General features: G+C 39.3%; 1 protein-coding gene across 1 annotated transcript in view; it reads left to right on the forward strand.

Moving 5' to 3' along the window:
• LOC148031368 (subtilisin-like protease SBT4.14) overlaps window positions 1–16,022 on the forward strand; it is a 30,577-nt gene extending 14,555 nt beyond the window's left edge. The window contains exons 5-11 of the mRNA XM_087685565.1: window positions 10,326–10,437; window positions 11,111–11,672; window positions 12,141–12,235; window positions 12,855–13,082; window positions 13,422–13,533; window positions 14,602–14,821; window positions 15,475–16,022. Of these exons, the coding sequence (XP_087541691.1) occupies window positions 10,326–10,437; window positions 11,111–11,672; window positions 12,141–12,235; window positions 12,855–13,082; window positions 13,422–13,533; window positions 14,602–14,821; window positions 15,475–16,022 (1,877 nt within the window). The remainder of the gene's footprint in view (window positions 1–10,325; window positions 10,438–11,110; window positions 11,673–12,140; window positions 12,236–12,854; window positions 13,083–13,421; window positions 13,534–14,601; window positions 14,822–15,474) is intronic.
• The last annotated feature ends 2,291 nt before the right edge of the window (window positions 16,023–18,313 follow it).

Here is an 18,313-nt window from a genome sequence, read left to right on the forward strand (position 1 = left end):
AGTTGACTGCCCCTTACACCCCTTCCCAGAATGGTATGGATGAGCGTATGAATAGGACTATCCAGGAGAGGGTCCACAGTATGCTTATCCAAGTAGGCTTACTACAACATTTTTGGGCTAAGGCAGTTTCTATTGCCGTGCATCTTATTAACATGTCACATTGCAGTGCTATTGACTTCCAGGTTGCTAGCTATCTTGTTAGCATAAAATAATCATCAATGATAAAGTATATGAAAAATACATTTACAGATCAATTTCAGCCTACATAATCTCTATAAAATGAGCATAAATCATTATAGAAAATCCTCCAAGATGGAAAATTAATCAAAATCTATGTGTAATACAAAGTCAAGAGTAATCTATGTGTTGGGGGTAAAGGCGCCTTTGCCTAGCCGCCCGTGTATTACTACACTGACAGTCACCGCCATTGCACACTGCAGGTGGCGGGCGCCTATCACCGTCACTTTATTCTTTATTCTTTTAGTGACAGTTTGAACAAACGAAGGCCCAGTCACACATTGTGACTGTTGGAGTTTCCATTTCTAGTCTCTCCCTTTCTTGCTCTTGCTCTCTGGCCATAGCTCTCGAGTCCAACCTTCGATCTGTCGCTCCCTTTCAACTAGTATCAAAGCTTTGCTTTCCGACTCTTGAGCTTGGTTCATGGCATTCTCAGCATTCCATCAATCCCTACTTGCATTGGGTCTCCTTCCCGGTAGCCATATCTGACTCCTTCGAGCTCCCATCACTCCCCGGCTTCCTAAGCACCTTCCCGGCATTGTTGGGCACCTTCCAGGCATTACATCAGAGGTATTTGATCATTTTCTTCAGGGTTTACTTCAGTTCTCTAGTCACACATGCTGTGAACAGTTTGGGGCAGCCACCATTGAAGCTCCGATGCTTCATATCTTCATTGCCCTTGCTCAAGAACCCTTGAGGCTTGGTGTGTGCCCCCTTGGGCACCTACTTGAGCCCCGACTCCACCCCAGGTATGCCACGTGGGCTGCAGGCCCCCCAGGACAACAACATGCTATTTGCGCCTGTTTCAAGCTGATCCATACGTGCTCCACCCCGGTCCTCCTCAAGGTCCAGGCCATTGGGCACTTCCACAAGCTTCATCTGAGGCATTTGCACATGTTTGATGCTCGATCTTGAAGGCTTGAGCATTGGACATTGATTTGGGGCTGATTCAAACACTGTTTGGGACTGTTTACAACAATTCATAGTCATGTTATGCTGATGCTACATTGACAGTAAATGATATGCTTGTCTAGGCATACATAGTCAACCGGTTTGATGCCTATTGGATGCCGATCAACTTGGGGATGGATTGCACATGTTATGCCATCATTTTGGCACTGATTTGGGACTGAAATTTCTCGGTTTTTACAGTCATTTCATGCTGTAATAAAAGCGGGCTGAAGCTATTACACATGCTTTGGGTTATGCCTATTGGTTCCGGCCTATGTCTTGGATATATGCCATGAAGTGTTGATCTTCGGGGTACGATTTCGAGCTTGGATTTCATTCCGGATGCTTTTGGAAGAGCTTTCAAATTACGCACTCATTGACATGGTTTGTGCTTGACTGTGGTATATGCTTTGACAGTGATGCTCCTTGGGTTTATGCATACCCGTTGCCTACGGCTTGATGCTCATGTTACGGTTGATTACCCTATGCATACGTTGAGCTTGAGTGCTCATTGAAGCTCTACCTTGAATGCATCTTCGATTATCTAGAGTTGTCTTTGATGTTACTTGGCTTGTTAGAGTTTGGATTGGGATGTACTTGATGTCTTACATGCTTATGGATGCTACATATGGATGCTCTACTGCCTACATGTTCAGGATGTACTATTGATGTATTGTCTTGGACTTATGTCATTGGCACTATGTCTTGCCTTGGCTTGAGCTCTTGAGCTCGTACATACCTCTTTTGTGCCAATGGGAGCATTCTTGAATGCTTATCAGACATTGAGCAGGCGGTACTTTATGCATTGAGCCGTTACATGCTATTGAGCAGTTATACAGACACTTGAGACATTGGGACTTCTTACCCTTTGGGATGATACATCATATTTCTTGGTTCACTGTATGATTATGAGCTAAGTCTCAGTTTTTGGATCCGTATCTTTGTGAACTGACACCTACTTGTGTCAAGTTTTGGTAGTGGCAGGAACACTTTGCCCTGTTGACTGGGGGGTGTGCCTACTCACTGGCAGATATTTGTATGACATACTTGGGTGTTGGATTCATGTTTATCGACCGCGTCATATGCCTATGCTATGTCCGCATGATGCCAACTTTGGTCTTGGCAGTATCTGATTGCCTTGGGATCCGATTTTGGCACTGTTAGCTCTCTTTTATTGAAATCTGAAATTTATTACAGCAAGCATATATGTATGGACTGACATGTATTTTTCATGCTAAAACACTCTGAAATGATATACTTTCACTAGTACTTGGTGGGCAATAGATTTGGTTCCACTTTCCTTGCCATTTTTCCTCGATTTTGGTGATTTTTTTTGTCATTTTTTGCAGTAAACAACAAGCAGTTTTGAATTGTCTACTGTCTTCCAGCCTGCATTATGGCGATTTTGTCCACTGATCATGCTATTTTCAACATCACTAAGCTTGATGGTACGAATTACTCTTATTGGAAGAGCCAGATTTGGCAGGTGTTGGTGTAGAAATCGCAGATCAAACCCTTGAGGTTAAGCGGGTATCCGCCTGCAACTATGCCAGATGAGGAATTGCTTGAGCTTGATGAGTTATGCAAGTCCACTATTGTATTGTCTCTCACTGAACAGGTTCACTATAATGTCTTTGAGGAAGAACAGAGTGCATGGCAGTTGTAGGAAAAGATAAAAAGTCTCTATGACAAGAAAAGTCTAGCGAGTTAGATGTATTGGCTGAAGCAACTTATGGATCTGCTCTCATGAAGGAGAATGTGACTATGTCTGCTCACTTGAGCTAGTTCCATGCTATACTCAAGAACTTGACTTTGCAGGACATCACTTTTGCAGAGGATGTCACTTCTCTTTTCTTGCTTGGTACTCTTAATGAGTCATGGGATGTATTCCACACTGCATTATGTGCCTCTACTACTACCTTGAAATTATCTGATGTTGAGAGTGCTCTTCTGCAGGAAGAGGTTAACCATAAGAATTTGGATGCCTCTTATGTGTCTCATGCTATGACAGTTAGAGGCAGGAATAATGGATATGGAAAGCATGGCAATGGTAGTGGCCGTGGATGGGATTCTCAGAAATCTCGATCCAAGTCTCATGGGAAGTCACGTAGCAAATCCCGTGGCAGGAATGTGGATGTTACTTGTCACCATTGTGGGAAAAAGGGCCATATTAGGCCACAATGCCATGAATTGCACAATGAAAGGCGCAAAGATAAGGGAAAAAACAAAGTGCAAGATAAGTCTTCTGATCGCAGCATAGTACCTGCAAAGTCTAGTGTTAAAATTGAAGAGATCAATGTTATGCATCCTGAGGATGTTGATGATGATGATTATATCCTAGCAGCTTCTTCTAGTGCTTCGCAGATGACATAGATACACTTTATGTATGCATAGTGTTGGCTCTTGGACTCAGGTGTGTCCTTTCATGTGACACCTTGTCGAGAGTGGTTTCATTCATATCGTACTAGTTCGGGTTTTGTGCGCTTGGGTGATGACAGCTCTCTTGATAGTGTGGGCATTGGTGATGTTAGGCTGCAGTTTCCTTCTGGCAGCAGTTTTGTTATGCAGGATGTACGTCATGTACCTTCTTTGACACGCAGTATCATGTTAGCTGGATAGCTTGATGATGCAGGATATCATGTATGTTTTGGAGACTCTACATGGAAGATCACTCGTGATGATAGACTTGTGATTGCGAGAGGTGCCAAGACTGGCAGTCTCTACCCCTTGATTGTATCAGCTTCTTCCCTTGATCATGTTTTGTCTGTGGGTTCTATCCCACATGTATCTCTTTGGCATGCCCGTTTGGGCCATATGTCTTTGGAATGAAAATGTTTTCTGGTTTGCAGTACTTACCGCCCCTTGATTATGCATGTTTTGATTCATGTGAGCATTGTCCTTATGGTAGGCAGACTAGCTCTATGCATAAGAAGTCTGGTAGGCCACGCATGTGTGAGCCCTTGGCATTGGTACATTTGGATGTCTGTGGGACCCCATGCCTTGTCAGTCTATGGGTGGTGCAAAGTATTTTGTTACATTCATAGATGATTTTTCACAAAAATTTTGGGCTTATCCCATTAAGCTGAAATCCGATGTCTTGGCTGTGTTGCAGAGAAGGCTTGCATTCGTTGAGAACCAGTCTGGGTATAGGCTAAAATGCCTAAGGACAGATAATGGGGGTGAGTATGTCTCACGTGCCTTTGAGTAGTTATGTGATGAGAGGGGTATTAAGCGTCAGTTGACCGCCCCCTACACCCCCCCCAGAATGGTTTGTCTGAGCAAATGAATAGAACCATCCAGGAGTGTGTACGCAGTATGCTTAGCCATGTAGGCCTACCACAAAGCTTTTGGGTTGAGGCAGTTAGTACAGCTGTGCATGTCATAAACAGATCACCCTCTAGTGGTTTGGATTTCCAAGTTGCAAAGGAGGTATGGACTCAAAAACCTCCCTCTTATGCGCATCTCCATGTTTTTGGATGTGAGGCCTTTTGCCATGTGCCCAGGGACAAGAGAAGTAAGCTGGATCCCAAGAGTGTCAAATGTATTTTCCTTGGTTATGGGGATGTAGGCGAGATGGGTTACCGTCTCTAGGATCCGCAGGCGTAGAAAGTCATCCGCAGTCATGATGTAGTATTCTATGAAGACAAGATGCATAGGCAGCTTGAGAGAGTTGTTGAGATCCCCAGGGTCATATTTTAGGAGGAGCCGAGAGCTCCCGCAAAGCCAGTTGGATAGCCTACAGCTGCAGCAGCAGATGCTCATGGTCAGGGCATTGGACAGGCCGCTGGGCAGGCAGCAAAGCTTGCCGTGCGACTAGTCTACTAGAGACAGACATCCACCAGATAGATTTCAGCCCTCGATGCATTATGTCTTGGTTACAGATGCAGGAGAGCCTTTCACTTATGATGAGGCTATGCGCAAGGGTGACAGTCACTCTTGGGAGAGGGCTATGCAGTCTGAGATAGACTCCCTGCATAAGAATGACACTTGGGATTTGGTTTCCTTGCCTACGAGCAAGAAGGCTTTGCCATGCAAGTGGGTATACGAGCTAAAAAGTACCCCTAGACACCCCAAGCCGACATACAAGGCTACATTGGTAGCCAAGGGTTTTAAGCAAGAGCATGGTGTGGAATTTGATGAAGTCTTTTCTCATGTGGTTAAGATGACTACCCTGCGCTTAGTCTTGGCTTTGGTTGTTCATCTTGACTTGGATTTATACCAGATGGATGTCAAGACGGCTTTCTTACATGGGGACTTGCATTATGAGATTTATATGGAGCAGCCTAAGGGCTTCGCAGAACCTAGCAGGGAGCACCTAGTGCGCAAATTGAAGAAAAGTTTTTATGGCTTGAAACATGCACCTAGGGAGTGGTATCATAAGTTTGATGCCTTTATGCAGTCACAGGGCTATAGTCGGAGTGCTATGGATCCGTGTCTTTACACGAAGAAAGCGCATGATGGTTCTTTATTGATTTTGGTACTCTATGTGGATGATATGTTGCTAGCAAGGAAAGCTCATGATGAGCTAGATGCTCTTAAGGCTCAGCTCAAGAAGAGCTTTGAGATGAAGGATCTGGGACAGGCCGCTCACATACTTGGTATGCGCATTAGACACGATAGGCATCAGGGACTCCTCTACTTGTCACAGAGGGAGTACATTCATAAAGTCCTTGAGCGCTTCTGCATGCAGGACGTAAAGCCTATTGGCTATCCATTGCCTTCTTATGTGAAGGTATCACAGGCTGATTGTCCGCAGACAGATGAGCAGAGGACTGAGATGGCCAAGATTCCTTGTGCATCTGGCAGTGGGCAGTCTTATGTATGCCATGATAGCCACTCATCCAGATATTGCCTTTGCAGTTGGTATTGTGGCACACTATATGGCTACACCTGGCAAGAAGCATTGGGATGTTGTGAAGGGTATCATGAGGTACTGAAGGGCACTGCAAATGTGTGCATATGTTATGGCAGCCACGATACAGGAGTCGTGGGGTACACTGACTCTAATTACGTAGGACATGCAAATAGTAGGAAGTCCACTTCTGGCTATGTATTCACATATGTTGAAGGTGCTGTTTCTTAGATGTCCAGGGTGCAGAAATGCACGGCCCTTTCTACTATAGAGGCTGAGTATGTTGCAGCCACTGAGGCTTGCAAGGAGGCCATTTGGTTGGATTGTTTGGCTGCGGACCTTGGTATTGATGCTATCCCTACATTGCATTCAGATTCTATGAGTGCTATTTAGTTAGCCAGGAATCCGGTCTTCCATGCGAAGACAAAACACATTGAGGTGAGGTATCACTTCATACGTGGGGTCGTTGAGGACAAGTCTATTGATCTTGTCAAGATCTCGACCGACCAGAATCCTGCAGATCTGCTCACGAAAAGCCTCTCTACAGAGCACTTTGCCTTCCTTAGGAGGTTGATGGGCGTGGGATGAGACGACGTCTTTCCTCATCCTGTTGTACATGTGTACATGTTGTACTATCTTTTTTTTCTTTTTCTTTTCACTCCTCACTGGGGTAGATTCGCCTTTAAGTGGGAGGTTGTTGGGGGAAAAGGCGCCTTTGCCTAGCCACCCGTGTATTACTACACTGACAGTCACTGCCACTACACACTGCAAGTGGCGGGCGCCCGTCACCGTCACTTTATTGTTTATTCTTTTAGTGACAATTTGAATAAAGGAAGGCCCGGTCACACATTGTGACTGTTGTAGTTCCCATTTCTAGTCTCTCCCTTTCTTGCTCTTGCTCTCCGGCCATAGCTCTCGAGTCCAACCTTCGATCCTCCCTTTCACTATGATCCTCCTAGTGCAAACTAGTCACTACTAACTCATGTTTAAACCTTAAAGAAAGGTTTCTATGATAAAATGGATACCATGTAGCTTCTAGATAATTGAAAACACGAAGAAAAACTTGACTTATGAAACTGCATCAACATAAGTCATTTTTAACATAAACAGTCTCTTGGAGCATTCGTATTACCAACATAGCCCATAGATATCACTATCTCGGCAAATCATCAAGTCCCTCTCTCTTTTTTTATTTCTCTATTACAAAAAAAAGCAAATCCCCTACTTCAAAACAAGAAAAGCCTAAGCTTAAGCAAGTCCCCCTACTAGATCCAAGCATACCCCTTCTTAAACCCCTTGCTTCCAAAAAACAAGCTGCCCATCTACTTAAGCAACCCTTGTGCTTGGATCCATCAAAACCATGTACCAAGATCTCTTCTCGAGCATGTAATGGCAAGATATTTTGCTCCAAACCTAGCCACAAATGGCTACTAAGTCACTACCAAAGTGGAGTGTTAGAGCCCCCCAAATCAAGTGTCAATGGCCATTGAATCAAATCTAGATCCCTCCCATGAGAATGGTACCTCTATCAATGTGTGGGAAGCAAGTTCCAATGTTGTAGAAGAAGCTCGAATCCCAACTTTGTTATGAAGCTTCATTCTTCATGATCCTCACTCTAAGCACAAGCTCCCACAAACACCAAACATTGCTTTTATACTACTTGAGAGGAAAGCAATGGTGGGATGTGAGATAGAAGCTCAGGAGTGCAAGAGGATTAAGAAAGAGAAAAACACACATGAATTATGTGGGTATAAAATGAATGGTACCATTATTCTTTGTTATCTTCACTTATATATGTGTTTTATAGTGTATGCATATACAAGGGGTGCCTACTCGACTATTAGCCATTGGCATTTACCCCAATAATAAGTCTTATAGTGGAAATCTTCACCCCACATCAATCAAGGAAGATAGCCTACTACTTCAAGGTCCAAGTTGATCAATGGGTAGAGATTTGAAAAGTGGGCTAGACTATTTAGTATTTTGAAGTAGGAGATGGCTCATTGGGTGGACGATACTACCAAATAGGGGATAGTGGGGACCAACAAGCATCGATAGAAAAGTGTTCACTTTCAAGTATAAGGTAAGAAATACCCATTGGAAGGACTCAAGTCCAAGGATCTCAATAAAATCAAGCATTAACTACAAAAACTATGTAGATAGTGCATAAACAAAATGCAAAGGAGGTGAACAAGGTAGGAAATAGGGAGGGTCAAGAGCATATTGTGGTTGAGCTTGAGGTATTATTAACAAGAATACCTCAAGGTTTCCTTATAACCACTTGGATAGGGTGAAAATAAAGTTCTTGAGGTGTAGTGATCAAGATTATACAAGATACAATTCAACATAATGCTCTAGTTGCTTTTGATGAATGCTTTGCTCCATCTATGTGCTTGAATGTTCAAGAGATGTTGTGTCTAGGGTTCTTGAGTATTGAACTGAGTTTATCTAATTTGGGGGTTCTCTTGGGTGCTCTTTAAGATCTAAATGTCCAACTAGCTACGTACAAATTGTAGAAGAGTGATAGGAATAGCACAAGTAAAGCAAGCATTCTAGGGGCTATCAAGTGGGGTCTAGAAGTTGAAAACTACTACCTTCAACATATTCGTCCCAAATTACCTTGTGAGGGATGTTTAGGCTAGTTTTTCTCAAGAAAATTTTCATATTACCTCTTTAACATGGTTTAGAGATGATACCACATATGTAGAACCTCTAAAAGCAATGGGAGATTGAATAAAAATGATATGAATTGTCAAATGTGTGTGGGAAGTGTGCCAACATCCATCCAATAAATGAAAATACTATAGGAGTAAGCTTATGCAATACATGTGAAGGAATACTACTTGTGAAACCTACTAGAATGCAAGATGAATATTTTTATGATAATGCTAATAATGAATAGCATCAAACTTATGCACTTTTCTTGATGTAGCTAGCAAGCATACCCAAATGCTCTTCAATAATAGCATACCCATGCATAGCATTCACAATAATAGAATGCCTACAATTCTCTATACTAGGTTGTGGGCTACATTCTTGGAATTTTTCATGTTTTCTTAAGAAAATGAATTGTGAATGATTTTAATCTACTCAATCCTTTCACTAAAATTTACTCTTCATATTCCATCAAATTGGTCCTCTTGTAGTTTGGCCTTCCTATTCTAGTCACATGTAGGTGTTGTAATGGTTATTCCTTCTCTAAGGGAGAGAAACATATCTCTTATCCCCTTTAAGCAACCATGGCATCCTATTCTACCACAAAGATAAGAATATGAGCACTCATAGAGGAGATTCTACCAAACAAATCAAAATGTTTGCTTGGCAAAGCAACCAAATCATTTGCTTCAAATGAGATCAAGGAGGATAACACTAGAAAAAATGCTTATCCCTTCAATTGCTCTACTCTCAAATAATTAAACAAGATCTCACCTAGCTACTCTCTACCCAACTTTGAAAGTAGACATGAAAGCTCAATGAGCATGGTATACTGAAATCATCTTTATTCCTCTTTTGTTGTTGTCAAGGCTACCAAGAGGGAGCAAAAATTTGTCAAAATTTATAGTGCTATTTCTTTATTCTCACCTTAATATATTCCTATTATTTCTAGTTGTCAACCACACTTGCTATTTTTAGGAGTTACCATTTTCTAACATTATTATTTTTGGCAAATTATAAAATCGATACTTTTGATAATTCATGGTGTCTTTGGTAGCTTCTTTAACATTTTGGACTTCACCAAGTATTACTTTATGACAATTATTATTTTTAGCAACTAGTACTTTTGGTTGTTGCCAAAATTAGTGATTCTAAGGCCTAATCTAAAATGAACCATTTGAGCATCTATGTTAACACTATTCCTATCCTTATGTGTTTCTACACATTCAAAAGATAAGCCCCAATTTTCCAAAATGAAAAAAAAAAACAAAAATTGTAGAAATGGTTCATTAGATCTTGAACATACTAAAACAATAGAAGTGGCTCATTAGATCTTGAACATACTAAAGGGGTCTACCAATACAAATCTTTATTATCAAATGAGACACTTGTGTGTGTGTGTGTGTGTGCGTGTGCGTGTGCATTTTATGCAAGTGTGTGCATGAAATGTATAATAATTGCATTCTTTTCTTTTCTTCAAATTCGTTAGTGATTAATAAAAATATATCATTTTCTTTCTCATTGCACCATGTCATATACATGTCATTAGAAAATAATTTATGCTAAATACTATAAATTCATGTTTGTTTTTATTCGTTCTTATGATTTCTATCAATGTGAGATGTTATAGGAGTGTGGCCAGAAAACCGCATGTTTGATGATAGTGGCCTCGGATCCATTCCTTCAACATGGAAAGGTGAATGCCAGTCTGGAGATGCGTTTTCTTACAAAAATTGCAATAGGTGAGTTGTTTTCTTAGGACTTATATTTTAAAAAATAGAATAGCTTGAAGGCATTAACCATCTCATGTTTTCATCATTATCTTTTAGACTCACTAAGAAATCAAAGTGTGTTCTATGGGCAATATGATTGACCTAATTGTATTTATATTTATTGCAAAGAGCATTGAAATCATTTCTTTCATCTAGCCCACCACGCATAGACATCACATAGAGCATGTCAAAAGTGTTGTTGCCAAGGTGTGCTATTATTAGGCATTACTATTTTCATTATGTATTAGCTAAGCCTTGGGAGAATCAATCATGTAAGGAATTACTCAAAGGAGTGCAAAATACCTTGCAAGCATGATTATAGTTCTCAAATTGGAGTTGAAGCTTGAGGTTTTGAGTCCTATACAGGAAACTAGCTATAACAAACAAGATGCTAGATTTCTTACCTTCAAATATAATGAACTTTTAATAATGTTAAAGTAGTGAAAAGCCTAGAAAGTATAAGCATTCGCAATCTCTATTTGACTATTGTAAGCCTTATTTTTTTAATACATTTCTAAATTTACCATTTTTTATTTTGTTGCACATTATTATATTGGAGAGTGTTAGAAGGTGATATATTTCTTCCTACATAAGAATAACTTGTATATGTTGCAAAACAAGCTTTCTTCTTTGCATGAAACAGGAAGCTAATAGGGGCAAAGTATTTCAAAGATGGGTACGAGGCTGATTTTGGTCCACTGACTAGGATGACAGACATGATATCACCTAGGGACAATGATGGGCATGGGACACATATGGCATCGATTGCAGTGGGCTCAGTGGTAGAAGGTGCAAGCTTATATGAGTTGGCCAAAGGCAGTGCAAGGGGGGGAGTCCCAGGGGCAAGGCTAGCTATCTACAAGGCATGTTGGCATGGGGACCCTCGCCTAGTGACCTTGTTCACACCAGCTTGCAGTGAAGCAGACATCTTATCAGCATTTGATGAGGCCTTAACCGATGGTGTAGATCTCATCTCACTCTCCCTCTCACAATTGTTCCCTATCTACTACATGCTTGACGGGTTGGCCATTGGGGCATTCCATGCTATGGTGAAGGGTGTCTTAACTGTTGCTGCTGCAGGCAATGATGGGGGTAGCATCCTCCCTATCGCCAACATTGCCCCTTGGCTCCTCACTGTTGCTGCAAGCACCATTGATCGCCAATTCTTCTCACCCATCTTGCTGGGCAGCAATGTTACCCTTAAGGTCTTTAAATAATTAGTTTTATTAGTTTTATTGGTAGATTTAAACCTTAAGCAACAAAAGTGTATTTAATGCTTTTACATTAATGTGCATTCTTAAGGTATTTACATTACTAGACAATTATGTCATCCTTTAGGTCTTTACATTATTAGTTGCAATGGTAGATTGAAACCTAGCATAACCAAAAGAATATCTAATGTTTTGATATTAGTGTACATGCCTAAATGGAAATTATCATTCGCAAGAAGAAAAATTTTGTGCTATTATTCAAATGCAAACACATACTTAACAAATGTTTGCCACCCTCTCTATTATACTTTTTGTTGGATTTTCAGTATGAAAGCTTGAATTTGGTCAATCAGTCCCCTGCATGAGCTAGTTGAATGATTTTGTCTCAAAAGAATAATCTACTACTGTGTGCTATATAATGCGAAGCTAAAAATATTTGATCTTATATTTGTGCTTGTGCAGGGCGTGGCTATTAATACTCTTGTGATGAACAAAACATGGTATCCGCTTATATCAGGAGCTCAAGGAGCATTTGACAATTCCACATCTTTTTCAAGGTATAAAATGTATAGTAACATAAAAGTATGAGCATGGCTTGCAAATGAAATAATCATGTGACATTTGACAATTTTGTGTCTTTCTTTAGGTATAAAATCTATAGTGAAATAAAAGTATGCAAATGGCTTGCAAATAAATGACCGTATGACCATGGCAATTTGATGCCCATTGTTGTCTCTATCTTTTTTTCTAAGTTGTATCTATTTTTATTGTTTTTGTAAAAGTAATTTGTATGCAACTTGAAATCATTTTGTGTTTTTTTTTTTACATTCATGAACTCCAAATGACTCCTCCAAATTTGTTACGATGTATGCATGAACTCACATTGTTACGATTTCAATGAATTTATGAGGCCAAAAAGAAGAACACAATGAGAATCTACATCATAAACCTATCATCTTTATTATTCTATCTATATCATGCTTAGACTACCTCATATTTTATTGATTCTACTTATCAAATTCCAGTGTCATATAGAACATGCCATGGAGTGCAAAGAGTAGGACTAAGGAACTTATAAAAAAGAAATCTAATTGTGGCACATGTATTCTATCATGCTTGTTAATTAAACTCAATTACTAACCAAGTTGTGTGTTGCGTTTGTGGTGGACATACTAGCTATTGCATTGATGGTAGTTTGGATCCTAATAAAGTAAGTGGCAAAATAGTAGTCTGCGAAGAAGGTTATTCAAGTGATCCGGATATAGTTGTTGAAGAAGGAAATGGAGCAGGTCTCATCTTCTCTGCAGAGTCCATAAACACAATTGCCTTTCCATTTATAGTTCCAGCAAGTGTGGTGGGACAAGTTGATGGAGACATGGTGTTTAATTACATCAATGTGACCAAGTAAGAGAAAATACAACTCCTTTTTAAATTGAAATTTTGTATGTGAGAATTACCTTTGTGTAACATTGGTGTTTAAGGCTAGTGGTAGTAGGTCTATAGTCTCAAAGGGGCAACCATGTGGATTGAGAATCTCTATTTGCCCCATAAATTGTACATGTAATACATCCATGTTTGAACAAAAAATTCTATGTGTGCAACGAACACTTGTCATTATTGTTTTCATTACTTTTTATGTAAGTTAATACAAAGGTGATTTTATGCTCACTATGCGAATGTTTTTTGCAAGAAATATGTTTTGGTAATGTTGACTTTATAACATAAATCTATGAGCTAATGCAGAGATCCTGTGGCCAAAATTCTACCATGTGAGGTCTCCTTAGATCAACCTGCCCCATTGACAGCATATTTCTCTTCACGAGGCCCTAATATTATTTCACCAGATGTGTTGAAGGTAACACTTATATCTTGAACATAACCATAGGAATATGATGTGACTAAATATGTGTTGGACGTAACACTCATATCTTGATGTGTTGAGCATAACACTTATATCTTGAACATAACCATGGGAATATGGCGTGATTAAAGATGGTGTTTAAGGATAAAAAGGACCAAAATATAGTTGCACTAATTGACAAAACCACTTATAAGAATTATTAGTAGGGACTTCCTATTACTTGACAAATTATGACTTGTCTTTCAGTAGGACCTAAATCACCTAGAATCATCATGATTCGCATATTTGACTATGGTTTTATGCACCATCACATAAACTTTGGTTGAATGTTTGATCGGTTAACTTTCTCACAACTACATGATATTGTAGAGGCTATAAACTAGGGCTCTTTTGATTTCCAAAAGTGTTCATATTATTGTTTTGTCTTTGTAAATTCCCTAAGGTTGCAATATACCAAGTTACTTATATCAAGTATTAAATAGATGATGTTCACTAGATTTGAATTTAAGTTTTGATGAGGCACAACATTCCCAAGCTTAATTATCACATCATTGAGTGTGAGCTAGAAATTGAGCTGCACCATTTAATAGATATTTGGGCCTAATGTTATAAAATGTTGCATGTCTTCTCTTAATGATAGTATAAATTAGTGGAATTTGACTTTAATATTGAGCATTTGACATTGCATAACTAGAGGAACTATTGAAAATATGATCATATCTTGCATGAGAAAAGTATGAGAGAGAGAAATTGAATTCTTTAATATAAAAGAACTTAAGAGGAAATATTAATTTTGATTTGAAGGTCCACTTGAGCTAGTTTTCACCTCGAGCCATGTAGTTTGATAAATTAAAGTTAAAACAATTGATCCATTTCATATATAATGATTGTGATTGAAATTTATATTTTGGTTCATAAAGATTTTAGAGGTAGTGTTTAGCCTTTACTTAATGTCTCTTCAATTAAATGTAATAATTAGCAACCACTTTTTGGTTTATATGGGTTGTATCTTAGGTAAATTATCCCCCAAAAAATCTATCTTGATTTTTGGATTGTAAATAGCCCGATGTGGCAGCTCCAGGGGTGAATATACTTGGAGCATGGTCACCTAATGTGTCCTTGACCCAAAACTCAAGAAATCAAGACAATCGATTTCCAAGCTACAATATCATCTCAGGAACCTCTGTGTCAGCAGCCCATGTAGTAGGTGCTGCTGCTTATGTCAAATCCTTCCATCCAAATTGGAGCCCTGCTGCCATCAAATCTGCCCTTATGACCACAGGTACTTTCTCTTCTTGCAATCATACAATTATCATATTCGTCTTATGAATTTGAGAAAATGTTGTCTCTCACCCCGGGGGGTCTACCTTATAGAACATGTAAGATACCACGTGAGTTCAAATGAAAGGGTATTATATTTAGTAAAATTTACAAGATTATACTTATAAAAGGGGTTTTTTAATTACAATTTGCAAAAAAAAACCGTAAGTTTAGTAAAGTAAAAGGGGTCATTTTAAGGCCTTATAGCATGTAAACAAAGGGTATTTCTTAATATACTTTGAACACGCATTATATAAATAATTTCTTATAGGTGGACCCCTCAAGTTTCTCGCATTTATCTTATCTTAGGAAGGGAAAATTACCTATAGTTTATTGGCTAATTTAGCCTATCATTGTATTTTCTAATACACAAGTGAAAAACATGTCAATTGAACTAAATTATTATTAACTCACAAAAAACTCGTCACATAGATGTAAGTCTACATTTCTATATTTGACTTATAAAACTCCTACACTTTTTCTTTTACAATTGTCCAATTGAAAAGTTGATAGATGAATCAAAATAAATACTTTGAAAACAAAGACTTTAGGTAGATTTCAACTATTTTAAATAAGTACCTAAGTTTTCTTTCTTCTCTTTTATGCATATTGCAGCTTTACAATTCGATCAAAGAAACCCTTTAAATCAAGATATGGAGTTAGGCTATGGAGCTGGAGGAATTAACCCTCTCAAAGCAGTGGATCCAGGGTTGGTGTATGACATCAGTGAATGGGACTATATTGTGTATCTATGCACACATGACATCAACTCAACATACATTGGCTACTTAACGGGAAACAATAGCCTTCAATGTCCATCAAACAGCAATACACCAGTAAGCTTGAACTACCCAACAATTGCGATGGGTTTCCCCATCGATCTAAAAGATGATTGGTATTCTGCACAACGAACCTTAACCAATGTCGGAACTCCATCTAACGCTACCTATTTTGCAAAGTTAGAAGTGCCATCTGGAATGGATGTAGTAGTATCACCTACTAGACTTTCATTTATGATGCCCAATGAAAAGCATTCTTTTGAAGTAAAGATGAGGGCTCATGGTTTGACATCAGATGTTGGAACATTGTCTGCATCTCTTGTTTGGATGAGTGGTGACTACTCTGTGAGAACACCAATTGTGGCATATAAGACTGCAACTTGAAGGCCATTACAATGGTTGCAAGTTTTCATGAATCCACACAATCACTTTGGCATGATAGCTTCATATTGAGTCTAGTAGCTTAAATAAAGTCATGGCATCACTTTGTCCATAAAACAAATCGCTACATTATTACCCATTTTCACTGCTACATGTTAAGTCTAATAGCAAAATCATAACTACAAAATCTTCTTTTAATAAAAAATCAATGTATCCAATTTGTGGCCATATATTAAAAGTGATTTCTTTTTTAAATCAATAGACTTTAGGAATTATCATTCTTAAGACAATTGAGCCACCACACAGAGACTATATGATGCCATGATTATCATGATGGATGATACAAGTTTGGCTAGACTTAGAAGATCCCATGTGTTTCTATTCCTATTGATAGTATTCGGTGGTACAATGCACGGTAAAGAGTTGGCTAGTTTATATACTTATTTTCCGCTAAGATGGAAGGTTCAAGTTGTGTAGAATTGGCAAGTTTATGCATCTCGCAACTTTTGATATCTAAGCATAATACCATCACAACACGCATGCAAAATCTTGTATACAAATTGCCAAATGTTGTTCCTATCATATACCAAAAGTTTATCCTATACTTTTGACACATGCTACAATGACATATACATACAATAGGTGATGTAATGCTATGATACATGTTGGGTCAATTATTTTCAATAAACAGAATACTTATTAGGTGAGAAACTACAATGTTCTAAGGAACATGGTATTCCAGATGTGCTTTCGTCCTACAATGTCACAAGAGATAAGCATGTCCTACATGTAAATTTCAAATAGGATCAATGATTCATCTAGAGCATTGCGGAGTGAAGATTGTCATGAAACAAGTTGAGAGTACTAGTCTACATGAGTACTAGTCTACATGTCCCCTGGCTAGCGTTTGAAGCTGGGCAAAACTGATCAAGCGAAACGCTCTGGCATGCGATAATCAACTTCAATGGAGGTGATGGCGCATTTCTGCACCCAATAACTCCCCATGCGACACCCAGGCCTGCATGCAAGCATCGGCGAGCAAGAAGAAACGGTCTGATGGGATGGTCGCTGATGAGGAAGAGAGAGATGCTGAGACTTCAAGCAAGCTCTTATGAGCCATGATCTGGACATGCAGGCCGAGGCTGGTTGATCGAGAGAGCTCTATGAAAGGAGGTCCAAGAGATGGCGCACAGTGATGCCTGCAAGAAGGCAAAGGCGACGAGGAATGCCCCATCCACAAACCTCCCTCCATGGTTGGTGGACCATGAAGTTAGAAACATCATTGCTATGCTGGTGGGTAGAGTCCTCCATGCGCCTGCTATGGCTGCCCCTTGGGGCCTCCTCAAAGGGGAGCGGCTATATCAGCACGAATGGAGTAATAAGAGGAGTAGCCCACATACTGGAACCATCCCATATGCTAGAGGAATAAAATCCATCCCAACACCCATTTCAAGGTCTCCTGAAAGGCAAGGTTGTACTATGAAGCTAGTTGGTATCCTGGGGGGAAACCATCTCTTAGAAGGAACTCCTCCTACAAAGGACCTGGCATAGTGAGAAGAAGAACTTTTCCCCCATTCTATCATTCTTCTTTTCTTAGTTTCACTTTTTTAGTTATACTCTACTAAAGGACCATACAATAATCCTGGGGGGAAACCATCTCTTAGAAGGAACTCCTCCTTTCCCCCCATCTCTTAGAAGGAACTCCTCCTACAAAGGACCTGGCATAGTGAGAAGAAGAACTTTTCCCCCATTCTATCATTCTTCTTTTCTTAGTTTCACTTTTTTAGTTATACTCTACTAAAGGACCATACAATAATCCTTATTTGCCAGCCAAGTTTTAGTTTTCTTTCCTACTCATAGCATTGCGATTCATCTTTTTACATTGGTGGATTATTACTTGCTTTCTAAGTATAATTAAGTCACTTTAATTTTCTACAAGATTTTTTCTTAACAATAAGTGACCATTGATCGTACCTTTGGTAGTGGGAATTTTCTATTCCATGATCTAGAATTACCTGGGCGGAATACAATGACCCTTGGCACTCTTACTCGCCTCATTCCTTTTTCTAAAATAGTTCATATTTACTTCCCATTAAGTACAAAAGAAAAATTCTCATTTGCTATTGCCAATTGAGAGATATAGAGAGAGAGAGAGTGCAACACATGCGCATGTGCATGCATGCATACACACACATCCTTGTTCCCTTTAATTTTTTTATTGCTTGATTTATTTTCTTAATCCACAAGCAATTTTAAGAAAAAGTTAAATTATTGATTTGACATTTGAAGAGTTT

The sequence above is a fragment of the Lygodium microphyllum genome, chromosome 9 (assembly GCF_053477565.2).
Source record: "Lygodium microphyllum isolate KBCC chromosome 9, Lygodium_microphyllum_v1.1.10, whole genome shotgun sequence".
Lineage (NCBI taxonomy): Eukaryota > Viridiplantae > Streptophyta > Polypodiopsida > Schizaeales > Lygodiaceae > Lygodium > Lygodium microphyllum.